This window comes from Loxodonta africana, chromosome 3 (genome assembly GCF_030014295.1).
Source record: "Loxodonta africana isolate mLoxAfr1 chromosome 3, mLoxAfr1.hap2, whole genome shotgun sequence".
NCBI lineage: Eukaryota > Metazoa > Chordata > Mammalia > Proboscidea > Elephantidae > Loxodonta > Loxodonta africana.
The window spans coordinates 23,281,936-23,296,634 of record NC_087344.1 but is presented as its reverse complement, the minus strand read 5'-3'; the positions used below and the strand labels follow the sequence as shown (position 1 = coordinate 23,296,634).

At 44.8% G+C, this 14,699-nt stretch overlaps 1 protein-coding gene across 1 annotated transcript; it reads right to left on the bottom strand.

Annotated features, from left to right (window-relative positions):
* Nucleotides 1-3,466: 3,466 nt before the first annotated feature.
* On the bottom strand, nucleotides 3,467-5,079 carry UBL5 (ubiquitin like 5). The gene is made up of 5 exons (XM_023552455.1): nucleotides 4,950-5,079; nucleotides 4,561-4,627; nucleotides 4,277-4,360; nucleotides 4,096-4,133; nucleotides 3,467-3,604 (listed from the first exon to the last, which is right to left on the bottom strand). The coding sequence occupies exons 2-5, from the start codon at nucleotides 4,614-4,616 to the stop codon at nucleotides 3,561-3,563; spliced, it is 222 nt and encodes a 73-aa protein (XP_023408223.1). The 5' UTR covers nucleotides 4,617-4,627; nucleotides 4,950-5,079; the 3' UTR covers nucleotides 3,467-3,560.
* Between the last annotated feature and the right edge of the window lie 9,620 nt (nucleotides 5,080-14,699).

The window sequence follows — 14,699 nt, the reverse complement described above, 5'->3', positions numbered from 1 at the left end:
TATTTTGTCTAGCAAAAGTAGGACCAACCAACCAGTTTCCCTATACTTCTCATTCTGACAAAATTGTAGAAAAGTATCAAACATGTGATCACCCAGAGCCTTGCTTCTCACCAATATTTGATCTACTGTTAGTGATATTTTGCATATTAATATTGCCACCTGACATCAGGTGGAAGCAGAGTCATCAGCACCTTTTAGATTAGTCAGACTTGAGAACAAATTTAGAAAACTCATTCTTATGGCTTTGTTTCTCTAGAACCACTCTCGGTACCAAATATCACACCTTTGCTTGCTGCAAGTGAAGAGGACTTGGAGGGTTTGAAGCACTAACTGATGGAGATCAAAAACTACAGCGTTCAGTATGGATTACACCTCAAAATAAAACAAAAATCCTCACAACTGGACCAGTAAGCAATATCACGATCACGATAAACAGAGAAAATATTGAAGTTGTCAGGGATTTCATTTTACTTGGATCCATAATTGTAAGGGGGAGGGGGAGAGCTTGCATTCTGGAAGAGGAAGAGACAAGGGGTGGTGACATTCCTCAGTAAGATGGTCCCTACGTAGTTAAACTTTAAGCCAAGGAAATGATCCATATAGGGGTCCCTAACTTGGTACTTAAACCTTAAGCCAAGGAAATAGTCTCTATAGGGGTCCCTGTCTTGGCTGTTAAACGTTAACAGGGAGAGATAAGAGACAAGGATATAAAACCCTAAGAAAACAACTATTGGGGCTCTCAGACTCTATATATCTGAGTAGCCTGTTTGACGCTCCCTAGTCAAGTGTACTTTTGCTATTAACCCTCTGCTAGCTAATAAACCTCTGCTCACTTGGCAATATTTGTCTCAGTGTTTGAATTCGTTCCTACGCCGAAGACAAGAATTGAGACCATTCTCCAGTAACATAATGAACACCCATGGAAGCAGCAGCCAAGAAATCAAATGACATGTTGCATTGGGAAAATCTCCTGCAAAAGACCTCTTTAAAGTATTAAAAACCAAAGATTTCACTTTGAGGTCTAAAATACACCTGACCCAAGCCATATTTTCAGTCGCCTCATATGCATGCAAAAGCTGAACAATGAATAAGACCAAAGAATTGATGCTTTTGAATTATGGTGTTGGTGAAAAATATTTAATATACCATGGACTGTCAGAAGTACGAATAAATCTGTCTTGGAAGTACAGCAAGAATGCTCCTTAGAAGTGAGGATGGTGAGACTTCATCTCATGTACTTTGGACATGTTATCAGGAGGGATCAATCCTTGGAGAAGGACATAAGGCTTGGTAAAGTAGAGGGTCTGAAAAAAGAGGAAAATCCTCAACTAAATGGACTGACATAGTGGCTGCTACAATGGGCTCAAACATGGCAATGACTGTGAGGATGGCACAGGGCCAGGCAGTGTTTCATTCTGTTATACATAGGGTCACTGTGAGTCCGAACTGACTCAAAGGTACTAACAACAACCCCTATAAGGTACAAATTTATCAACTAGATTCTTTTGTGTTTAGTCTTATTCAGTCAAAATACTTTTTCCAAAGTTATTTAACTTATCGCCTTTCTTTCCCAGCTGTTAAGTGTGGTCATGTGATTAATTTGTAGTACACACAGATTCATTTGACAGCCTGCATTTCACCTATCTTCCTATATCCTGATCGACAAATGCAGAGTCCTATATCCACCATCACAGATCCATACAGGACAGTTCCATCACCCAGTAATTGTCCTGCACTGCCCTTTTATGTAAAAGAGCAAAATGAAACAAACAAAAAAATCAATAAAATAATTAAAAGAGAATGAGAAAGATCATTAATATGGAAAGATGTCAAAGATAAAGCATATAAAAGTCAGCTGCTAATATATGAGTATAGGAATTCCATTCCCACAACTCCATCATAAGTTTGTTCTGATGCAAGTTGAATATGAATACTCGAATACATCAAGTCAGGAATACCTGTATTACCGTATGTGTAATTATCCCAATTGTATAAAAACTACATTGTATTGCAAAAAATTTCTGGATTTACTCAAATATGTCAATGACTGCCACTGGTGGAAGGGATGGTATCAGAAATAAAGTTTTTAACAAACACTTGGATTTTTCTAATAAGCATGCATCCACATAATTTTTTAAAAATTAAAACGGAAGTTTATATGAACACATTGAAAAAGGCCTGATCTCAGGAAAGAGAATGGAGGAGAGAGTTTTTCATCTTTAGCCTGTTCACTTCTATGCTGATTTGACAGTAACAAGGAATCACCTCTTTAGCCTGTCATATAACTGAAAATTTTTTTGTTTTTAAACAGAGCCAGTTATGGGGGAGACAGAGCAGAAAGAGTAGGAAGAGCAAGGGTACCAGGAGACTGATATTTCTGCCATGCCTGGAGGAAAAGGAGTCCCCAAAAAGGGAGGGAGCCATGGAAGGAAAGTGGGGAGAGGCACTAATGAAGACCAAAGAGAGACCATTTTCAATGAGCTACAGACCAGCACCATCCTATGTGGCAGGCAGGTCCATTTTCCAAGCTTTGTGGTGAAAGAAAGGCAGAGGCTGGTTGGAACTTGGACGGAGTATTGATGGAGCAAGATTCTGGGAACAGGTTTCCAAGGAGGGGCTCCAGAATGAGACTGGGCCCAGGTCTCTCTTCAGCCTCTAGGAGGGGACAGGGCCAAGGTCAGCACCAGGACATGTGGCCAGAGGAACAGAGGCAGGATGTTTGCTGTCTTGTCTACTCAAACATGGAGGAAGACCAAGGACAGCTAACAGCACTATGCGCCAGGTAGTGTGCTGTTTTAATTACATTATCTCACTGAGATGTAAGTACCATCATGGTGTCCTTTTCAGGGGAGGAAAGTGAGGATCAGAGGTCGACTTCCCTGAGTCCCATTGCTAATGATCAGTCAGAGTGCATACCTAGCTGGTCTGGCTCCTAAGGCTGGAATCTTACAGCCTATGCCACACTACCTTCCGCTGTCCACTATACTCATTTTTTATTTTTGTTAAGTGCCAGTAACTGTGGATGTTTAAGCATACTTTATGTTATTTATGCTTCACAACACACCAATGAAGTAAACACCATTAGCTCTAGTTTTTGAATAAGGAAATGAAGACTTAGGGAGGTTAAGTAATTTGCCCAGGATCACTCAGCTGTTGGTGGCAAAGCTGGGATTTCACCCAGGGTCTGTCTGAATCCAGAGCCTGTATTTCTAACCACTACATCTACTAATGTCCCCACCCAGAGGCTCCCTGGTCTTCTAGGGTGACAATCCCAAGCCTGGACCCTTAGTGACCTAGGGCAAACCCCAGAGCTCTGGGATCCCACTCTGCTGACTCACTCTTCCCACAATGACCCAATCAACAACTCTTACTGAGCAAATGGGCACTGAGGGTACAGTGACAACCAGACAGACACCAGCCCTCCCCCTCATCAGACAGCTCTGACATGAAGAAGACAACACCGAAGCAGCATCTAAGTTTTTATTAATGTAAAAACAAGCCTCCATACCACTGTGTGGGAAGGGGAGAGGGAGGGCAGAAGAGGAGGAAGGAATTCTGCCTTATTGGTAATACAGCTCCAGGTTCATCCCATCGTGGATTTCATCTGAAGTGAAGGTGTTAAGGAATCCTCATGGTGGGCTCCATCCCCACCCCTTTCACCCACTCACAGCTGGGTCAGGATGAAGGCTCAGCCCAGGGCTAAAGAAGCCATTTGGACTGGCCTATGTTGATTTGGGGAGAATCCAAAACATAAAAACAGTACATGCTCCAGTGCCTTGCGTAACAAACATGCCTGAGTTTCACTCCATCCTGGCCTCCTGCCCAACACTCAGGTGGAGCAAGGATGTCTACTCTACCCAGTACTCAAAAAATATTTTGAACTTAAAGTGTTTTCTAATACTAGTCAAAATATTTCACCAGCCAAACACTCCCCTCCCGCAACAAAATAATTACATCGGTCCCTCTTTCTAAATGCTTATCATGTGCTACATACTAAACACTTTATGTGTGTAAGTCTTTTAGACTCTGGTACCAAACAAAGAGAAACACGGCGGGGCAAGCAGGCCCATTCTCGGGAAGTCACACAAAGGATACAGTCGCCCAGACACACGTGGTCCTTAAAAATGGTGTACCTATGGGATAAAGACCTTTCAGAAAGGAGCCCAGGAGGTCCTTACCCTAGAGACAGGCTGAGGAAGCACTGCCTAAGCAAAGGGCTGCCTGCAGCATTCCCCCAATCCAAACCTTCTGGCCGCAGCTCTACCACTGCACTCACCACTTCTTAAGGACAATCTTGTTCCAACGGGTGCCAGTTTGAGCTGCGATCAACTTCTTAAGGTCCCCGATGGTGTCATCAGGGCTGGAAGCAGAGAAGTTAAGGAAAATGCAAAGAGGAGGTAGGAAAAGAAGAGGAGATTCCAGGGCTGAAAGCGCTCTGTCAGGACGCCATCTGCCCCCGCTCCTGGGTTTAATCAAAACCACCCCACAACACCGACTGAGTGCCTGCCTCGTGCCAAGCACACCCCCAGGGGCTACTGCCTCTCGATTGCCAAAGGATACTTGCATTTAACGCGGACCTTCTTCCCCAGACGGTCGTTGCAAACCACCTCGATCATCCTGGCTGGAGCTACACAGGACCAGGGATGGGAGGCGGCAAAGTCAAGATTCCAGGGGTTTCCCAGACCTCTAAAACCCCAGCCTCCATGTCTCTCAGGTCCCAACCTCCCCAGTCACTAAGCCTTCCGCTCACCCCCTCCAAACCCTCGCATTTGAGTCCTCCTGAGCCCTAAGTACGATGTCCCAGGCCCGCGGGCCTTCGGCAATTGCGTCTCCGCCCCTCCATGTCGCCTGAAGGCCCAGCCCCAGGGTTCTCCGGCCTCCGACCTCGACAGTCGCAGGCCTGCGGAATCTAGGCGGCCGAGACCCGTCACCTCTCCCGGCCCCCTCACCTCCAATCTCCTCGAAGGTACCGACGCCACAACCTCGGAGCTTGAACACTAAACCCGGCCGCAAGCGTCGCTCGGAGCCGGAAGCGGAAGTGCACTCGTGGAGGCACGGCCCCCTCACCTCGCCACCGGCCGGGATCTTTTAGTTCCTGGGTGCGGGTGTTGCCTTGCGGTTCCCGGTCGCAGCTTTCGGGGTCCCGAGGCTGGAGAGGGGGACTCCTGAAGTCGGCGCGTGGGGCCGAGCCGGGATCCCGGCCCGTGTAGGGATAGGGAAGGGGCGTAAAGGAATAGGTTAGGGCTGGCGCCGGAGCCTTTGGTTGAGGCGCCTTCGCTGTGGGCGGACCCTGTCAGTTGGTGAGGAGGCCGGAGGGGCCCGGGAAACATCCTAGGAGGACCTACCGTTCCTGAGCCGGACGAAGTCTCTCATTGCAGCTTCGGGGCTACGGGGCGCAGGGACCGAATCCTGCAGCATCCCGTCCAGCCCCCAGCCTTGTGTAGGGCTGGGCTCAAAGAGTTGTGTTCACCCCCCACCTCTGACAGTAGCGTCTGCCCCCACTGAAAACCAGCCCCCCTCCCCCCGCCCCCGCCCCGGGCACCTGGGATGCAAACTACAGTCAGTAAGCAAAGGAGCCGACTGATCCCGTTTGTTAATAACAGCGCTATTTGGACTGGAGTATACGTTGCATACCTGAGCCAACTGCCAGTCGCCACCCTGCCACAGCCGGCAGCAAGGAAGCTGGAAAATCTCCTTGTCCTGATTTTTCAAGGGTGGTCACTCCTGCCCTACTGGGAGCACTTTGTACCAGATCCCAGCCTTGCCTTTCAGCCCCAAAGCAGCCCCTGGACTGGTGGGACAGGGAGCAGACCCCCTGCAAACAACCAATGGAATTGTTGAATAGTTCTTTCTCAGCAGACTGGATTCTCCCAGTTTGGTGACCCTGTGGGATTCACTTGAAAAGGGATCACCTCTTAAGACCCATCACCTCCTCAAACTAGGATGTGAGATGAAGGGGAAGACAGGAGAGGCCATTCTGTGGAAAAGGCAGATGCTCTGGGTGTCCTGTCAGGTCCTCCTGCCTTAGGGAGCTGACTTGGGGTCCCATCAAAAACATCAGGCTTTCCTGCCTCAGAACTTTGAGCCATCATTCCTCTAGTGGCTGCAGACTGTTGGCAGAGGAGGGCAGTGAATGTGAAAAACTCAGGCTGGAGGCACAGGCTTTGGATCCAGATGGCTGAGTTAAAATACAAACCTCACCTCTTAACATTAAGTTGTATGGTCTCAGGCAAGACACTTCCCCTCCCTGAATCTCATTTTCCTCTTCAATGTAAGAAGAACAGCAACAACTCATAGCAACCTTATGTATAACAGAACAAAACATTGCAGGCCTGCACCATCCTCACAAACATTGCTGTTTGAGCCCATTGTTGCAGCAGCCACTGTGTCAAATCCACCTCCTCGAGGGTCTTCCTCTTTTTTCACTGACCCTCTACTTTATGATGTCCTTCTCCAGGGATTGGTCCCTTCTGATAACATGTCCAAAACAGAAATACTGGGTCATATGAGGTGTTAATGATGGTTACCCCTAGATGGTGGGATTGGAGAGAGTCTCATTTTCCTCTTTGATGCTTTTTGGTGTTTCCCCAGATTTCCTGCATTATTGAACATGTAGCTTTTGTAATCAGGGGGTGAAGGGGGTAAGTAAATGTTAGTTGTTTTTTTTTTAAGTTCTAATTTCTCAATGTTTGATTTAGAGATAGCTCAACTCAGGATCATGTGCTGAGTTGTAGGCTGCTGGAGATTGGAAAGGGGTGAGGAATACTGCTGAGAGAGGAGGAAAATGAAGTCTGGGATCATTGGGAGCTGGGGGCTTCATGGGGAGTGGTGGGGGTCTGCTGGGAAATGGGGGTACCTGCCGCAGCTGTGTTAAGTTAAGGGGGAAGGAAGTTGAGAACAATGAGAGGTCTCAGGACTAAACTGCTACTGCTTTGAAAATGCCCTCCCCTTGGCCCAGGTAGGAGGGGTAGGGCCCTCATGAGACAGGACACCTTACCTTTTGTGACCCCTTCCTGCACCATGGTATTTATAACTGGGAACTTCACAGCTGTGCATGAAGGACCCAGGTCTTGCCCACAGAGGGGCCAGGATGGAACCATCCCACTGTCTGGACAGTATCTACTGTCAGATTTGCTCTTTGGAGGGTGGGGAGGTGCTTTCCAGGAGGGAGAGTTCTGGGACCTGATCCAGGGAGCAAGCTGGGTAAGCCCTCTCTGTCCCCTTGTTTCCTGGGTTTCTGAGCCAGAGGAGGGAGATTGTATGTGAGGTTCTTTTCTCCCACCTGATACCCCTTTCCACTCCTATCTGCTGGGTGGGGTGGGCATGAGATGGTTTTTAGGAACCCCCTGTAACTGAGCTGGGAGCAGGGACACCTGGGTTCTGCTGAACTTAAAAGCAATCCCCCATACACCCAGAGTTTACCAGGCAAGAAATCATCTTGGGGGTGGAGGAGTTGCTCAGGAGGTCTCTTTCCTTAACAACTGTCTTAGTTATCTAGCTCTGTAACAGTAATACCATAAGTGGGTGGCTTTAACAAAGAGAAATTTATTTTCTCACAGTTTAGAAGGCTAGAAGTCTGAAATCAGGGCACCGACTCTAGGGGAAGGCTTTCCCTCTCTGTCAGCTCTGGGAGAAGGCCCTTATTTCTCAGCTTCTATTCCTTGGCTCCTTGATGATCTTCATGTATCGTGGCATCTATCTTCCCCTATCTCTCCTTCTTCAGTTCCTTGCTTAATTTGCTCCTTTTATATCTCAAAAGAGATTGACTCAAGATGCACCCTATGCTAATACTTTCTCACTAACATAACAAAGAAAATCACTCCCAAATGGAATTATAACTACGGGTACAAAACAGAACAAAAAACCAAACCCATTGTCGTCGAGTTAATTCTGACTCATAGCGACCCTATAGGACAGAGTAGAACTGTTCCATAGGGTTTCCAAGGAACACCTGGTGGATTTGAACTGCCAGCCTATTGGATAGCAGCCAAACTCTTAACCACTACACCAGCAGAGTTTCCAGGATATAGGTATAGCAGTTAGGATTTACAACACATACTTTTGGGGGACACAATTCAGTCCATAACAACATGCAAGCATTGCAGCAGGTCTTGGAGAACCAGCGGTGAAGAAGGCCTACCTGCCACCCCAGAATTCTTTTGATAGAGGAGGAAGACAGCTGTCTGGGTTATCTAGTGCTGCTATAACAGAAATACCACAAGTGGATGGTTTTAACAAAGAGAAATTTATTCTCTCACAGTCTAGGAGGCTACAAGTCCAAATTCAGGGCATCAGCTCCAAGGAAAGGCTTTCTCTCCCTGTGGCCTCTGGAGGAAGGTCCTTGTCAACCTTCCCCTAGTCGAGGAGCTTCTCAGCACAGGGACCCTGGGTCCAAAAGACTCACATTCCTGCTCTTCTTTCTTGGTGGTATGAAGTCCCCCACTCCCTACTTGCTTCCCTTTCCTTTTATCTCTTGTAAAATAAAAGGTGGTGCAGGCCACACTCCAGGGAAACTCCCTTTACATTGGATCAGGGATGTGACCTTAGTAAGGGTGTTACAATGCCACCCTAATCCTCTTTAACATAATCTAATCTTGCCTCATTAACCACTGGCAGAGATTAGGATATACAACGCATAGGAAAATTACAATCACGAAATGGAGGACAATCACACAATACTGGGAACCATGGCCCAGCCAAATTGATACACATATTTTTGGGGATACAATTCAATCCATGACAACAGGTGAAGAGGTTCATACAGTAATACAGTGACAAGTGCTGTGAGGGGGAAGCACAGAGGGGGCACTGCTTAGCGTGATGGCATGACTTTCCAGAGTGAAGCACGATACAGGGCACTGTGAAGAGGCCCAGATACTGGCATCTGAAAGACCTGGACTTGTGGCTTTGGCACGTGACTTGACCTCTAAGTTTCAGCTTCCTCTAGTGTCGATCACTTGCTGTTAGCTGTAGTAGAGTCGGCCCCTGACTCATGGTGACCCCACGCACAACAGAATGAAACGCTGCCCGGTCCTGCTCCATCCTCATGATCAGTTGCTGATTGGATCCTTGTTATCCATAAGGCTTTCACTGGCTGATTTTTGGAAGCAGATCACTAGGCTTTTCTTCCTAGTCTGGAAACTCAGCTGAAACCTGTTTAGCATCATAGCAACACGGAAGCTTCCACTGACAGATGAGTGGTGGCTGCATCTGAGGTGCATTGGCTGGAAATTAAACCTAAGGTTAAGAATTCTACCACTGAACCACCACTGCCCCCACTGACTTAGGGTTGTGGAAATATAATGAGATAATACTGGTAAAACGCTTATCTCAGTGCTTGGCACACAATAAGCTCTGACTAATAGGAGCTCTTTTGTCTTTTGGAGTTATGAGGAGTTATCAGAATGTTCTGAGCAGAGGGAAGAGCCAGTGTGTAAAGTTAGGAATGCTCTTGGCTTCAAGTCAGAAAGCTAACAGTTGCTTAAATAAGTGGCTATTTTTTTCATGATGAAAATTCTGGATGTAGGCAATGCTGGATGAATAGCTCAGTGATATATGGAGCTAGTGTCTGTGTGATTTTTTTTTTTTTTTGGCCTTTCCCCACATGATTGCAATATGGCTGCCAAAGCATGAGGCATCTAATTCGTGTTCAAGGCAGAAAGAAGGGGGAAAGGATGTACAAGCCTTTTTTTGTGAGGGAGTGACAAGAGCTACAAAGTAAAGGAGGTAGAGAGTGGCAGAGGATACTATTTTTGATGTGATCATCAGTTTTTATAGAGACAGGAATGAAGTTAAGGCATCCAGCTGTACGACTACCTTGGATAATTGGTCCAGATGAGAGGAACCACTAAGGGCAAAGGTCCTGAGGTGGGAATACACACAACCTCTCCAACATTTATTATTTTGTGTTTTTTGGATTAATGCCAGCCTTGTTGGAGTGAGATGGAATCTCATTGTAGTTTTGATTTGAATTTCTCTAATGGCTAATGATCATGAGCATTTCCTCCTGTATCTGTTAGCTACCTGAATGTCTTCTTCAGTGAAGTGCCTATTTGTATTCTTTTCCCATTTTTAAATGGGGTTATTTTTCTTCTTGTAGTTGAGTTTTTGCAGTATCATGTAAATTTTAGAGATCAGATGCTGATCGGAAATGTCATAGCAAAAAACTTTTTCCCAGTCTGTAGGATGTCTTTTTACTCTTTTGGTGAAGTCTTTGGATGAGCATAGGTGTTTGATTTTTAGGAGCTCCCAGTTATCTAGTTTCTCTTCTGTGTTGTTAGTAATGTTTTATACACTGTTTATGCCATGTATTAGGGCTCCTGGCATTGTCCCTATTTTTTCTTCCATGATCTTTATCGTTTTAGATTTTATATTTAGGTCTTTGATCCATTTTGAGTTAGTTTTTGTGCATGGTGTGAGGTATGGGTCTTGTTTCATTTTTTTGCAGATGAATATCCAGTTATGCCAGCACCATTTGTTAAAGAGACTATTTTTTCCCCATTTAAGGAACTTCAGGCCTTTGTCAAATATCAGCTGCTCATATGGGGATGGATTTATGTCTGGATTCTCAATTCTGTTCCACTGGTCTATGTATCTGTTGTTGTACCAGTACCAGGCTGTTTTGACTACTGTGGCGGTATAATAGGTTCTAAAATCAGGTAGAGTAAGGCCTCCCACTTTGTTCTTTTTCAGTAATGCTTTCCTTATCCGGGGCCTCTTTCCCTTCCATATGAAGTTGGTGATTTGTTTCTCCATCTCATTAAAAAAAGTCTTTGGAATTTGGATCAGAATTGTGATGTATCTATAGATGGCTTTTTGTAGAATAGACATTTTTACAACGTTAGGTCTTCCTATCCATGAGCAAGGTATGTTTTTCTATTTAGGTAGGTCTCTCTTTTTTTTTTTTTCTTGTGGTAGTGTCTTGTAGTTTTCTTTGTATAGGTCTTTTACGTCTCTGGTAAGATTTATTCCTAAGTATTTTAATTTCTTGGGGGCTATTGTAAATAGTATTGATTTGGTGATTTCCTCTTCAATGATCTTTTTGTTGGTGTAGAGGAATCCAACTGATTTTTGTATGTTTATCTTGTATCCTGATACTCTGCTGAACTATTAGTTTCAGTAGTTTTCTTGAGGATTCTTCAGGGTTTTCTGTGTGTAAGATCATGTCATCTGCAAATAGAGATACTTCTACTTCTTCCTCACCAATCTGGATGCACTTTATTTCTTTATCTAGCCTAATTGCTCCGGCTAGGACCTCCAGCACAATGTTGAGTAAGAGTGGTGATAAAGGGCATCCTCGTCCGGCTCCCAATCTCAAGGGGAATGCTTTTAGACTCTCTCCATTTAGGATGATGTTGGCTGTTGGCTTTGTAAAAATGCCCTTTATTATGTTGAGGAATTTTCCTTCTATTCCTAATTTGCTGAGAGCTTTTATCACGAATGGGTGTTGACCTTTGTCAAATGCCTTTTCTGCATCCATTGATAAGATCATGTTGTTCTTTTCTTTTGTTTTATTTATGTGATGGATTACATTAATTGTTTTTCTATTGTTGAACCATCCCTGAATACCTGGTATGAATCCCACTTGTTCATGGTGTATTATTTTTTTGATATGTTGTTGAATTCTATTGGCTAGAATTTTGTTGAGGATTTTGGCATCTAAGTTCATGAGGGATATAGGTCTGTAATTTTCTTTTTTGGTGGTGTCTTTACCTGGTTTTGGTATCAGGGATATAGTGGATTCATAGAATGAGTTTGGGAGTATTCTGTCCTTTCTTATGCTTTGAAATACCTTTAGTGGTAGTGGTGTTAACTCTTCTCTGAAAGTTTGCTAGAACTCTGCAGTGAAGCCGTCTGGGACAGGGCTTTTTTTTGTTGGGAGTTTTTCGATTACCTTTTCAATCTCTTCTTTTGTTATGGGTTCATTTACTTGTTCTACCTCTGTTTGTGTTAGTTTAGGTAGGTAGTGTGTTTCTAGAAATTCATCCATTTATTCTAGATTTTCTAATTTGTTAGAGTACAATTTTTCTTAGTAATCTGATATGATTCTTTTAATTTCACCTGGATCTGTTGTGATATCACCCATCTCATTTCTTATTCAGGTAATTTGCTTCCTCTCCTGTTTTTCTTTTGTCAGTTTGGCCAATGGTTTATCACTTTCGTTAATTTTTTCAAAGAATCAGCTTTTGGTCTTGTTAGCTCTTTCAATTGTTTTTCTGTTCTCTGTCATTTCATTCTGCTCTAATTTTTATTATTTGCTTTCTTCTGGTGCCTGAGGGTTTCTTTTGTTACTCTGTTGCTATTTGTTCAAGTTGTAGGGATAATTCTTTGATTTTGGGCCTTTTTTCTCTTTGGATGTGTGCATTTATTGACATAAATTGCACTCTGAGAGTACAGGTGGGTGGGCATTCAATGCTTTTGGTTGTAAGGACTGGGAGGTACCAGTTATCCTTGGATCCCTGTTGTGGGTGGCTGGGTGACCTGAGTGGAGCCAGCAGTCCTTAGGACCGTGATTTGGGTAGGTGAGGACGCTGTTTAACAGGCAAGGTGGTGTCACACATCAAACACCCACCTCTCCACAGCACAGCTAAAACAGTTGCAGTCCGCCAACAAGGGCCTATTCCCCTGAAATAGGCCCATACAGGTCCATGCAGGGGGGAAAGGTATTCAAAGTCCATGGAATGTTTATGGTTGGACAGGAGCCACTTCTGTCCTGAGCTCCCCAGGTTAGTGGAACTGGCAGATTATCTTTTCTCCATTTGTGAATTTATTCCTTCTCAAGGCTGAGAGAATGGCTCAGGCCGTGCAACAGAACCTATTTCAGGCCCAGGGAAATCAACAGCCACTGAAGCAGGCTTAGGGGCTAGGGGAGTGGTAAAATATATGCAAGTACTTACCTTTTGCCAAGACTGCCATTCTTCTCTTATTCTGGAGGTGTGAGTAGGCTGTGCAGCTGGCTGTTTCTCTCTGAGGAAGCTGCAGCTGGACGCTACCACCAGCCTGCTGCAGCTCCTCCCAGGAATGGTGCCTGAGGGATCCTGGCTATTCTGGACCAGTAACTCCTCTCAGCTTCTGAACCGTCTCTCCCTTGCCCTGTCACTCGGTCCGTTTTCTAACTTTGCCTTTGATGTCGAGGGCTTCTAGATTGTCATAAATGTAATCATTTCACTTGTTTTTTCGGGTCTTTGTTGTAAGAGGTTTCACCGGAAGCATCTGTTACTCCACTGTCTTGGCCCCACCCCTCCAAAGATAACTTTTGAGGCAATTAAAGAAATTGGGTTATTCACTGGGTGTTAAGATGATACCACGTGTCATAGATTGAATTGTGTCCCTCGAAAATATGTGTTAACTTGGCTAGGCCTTGATTCCCAGTATCGTGTGGTTGTACTCCATTTTGTGATCTGATATAATTATCCTCCGTTTTGTGATGTGTTGTAAATTCTAGCCTCTGGTAAATCCTAGCCTCTATGCCTATGGCTTGGAGCCTGGCTGCTAACCAAAAGGTCCGCAGTTCAAATTCAGTAGCCGCTCCTTGGAAACCCTCAGGGCAGTTCTACTGTGTCCTATAGGGGTCATTATGAGTCCGAATCAGAATGGACTTGAAGGCAACAGGTTTTTTTAAGCCTGTGGTTATGGTCCCATTTGGGAGTGAGTTGTCTGTTATGTTAATGAGTTGGAATTAGGGTGGGATGTATCTTCAGTCACCACCATACTAGACGGTGTGATTCAAGTCACCACTCTTACTACCCTTATTCAAGACTTTTATATTACAAGAGATAAAAGGGGAGAGAAACAAGCAGAAATAGGGACCTCACTACCACCTAGAAGAAGAGATGGGAGTGGAGTGTGTCCTTTGGGCCTGGGGTTCTCCTAGAATCAGGGGACGGAGAGATAGAGAGCTGTAACACTGGAGACTGTGCAGGATGGCAAGAAGCAGTGGCAGAGAAACAGTGGCAGCAGAACCAGGACACCAGAGTGAGAGGTATGGGAGCAAACCCATGGAGCGAGAGAGCTGAGCACCTTCAGGCAGGAGGCTTCCTGGCAGAGTGGGTGCCTCTGGGCATGTATCAGTGGAGCTAAAGTGCTTTGTAACACTTGCCTGAGCAGGGAGGAGGCCAGTCAGAGAGGCCAAGAGGCTGAGGGCCAGTGAGAGACCTGCCTGTGAACACGGCTGAGAAAAGGCTGTCTTGATCAAACTGGACGTTTCTTGAGAGCCAACAAAGAGAAGAAGCCTTCCCCTACAGATGGCACCCTGAATTCAGACTTCTAGGCTTCTAAACGGAGAAAGTAAATTTGTTTGAAAAGCCATCCACTTGTGGTATTTCTGTTGTAACAGCACTAGATAACTAAGACACCATATAATGATGGTTACTTTTGTAGGTATGATAATTGTGTTGTGGTTATCCAAGAAAATGTCCCCACTTTTTAGGGATACATAATAAAATCTGTAGCGGTGAAATAACTTGGTGTCTGGAATTCACTTTAAATTTCAATTTAAAATACTTTGGCAGAGGAGTGGAAAAGCATAAATGAAGCAAATGTGGCAAAATCTTAATAATTGTTGAATCTGGGTATTCGGTATATGGGGTTCATTATATTTTCCTACTGGAGTATGTTTCAGTTTTCATAAAAGCTAACAAAAATCCTCTAGATATATAAAACCAAAAAACCTGTTGCTGTCAAGTCAATTCCAATTCATG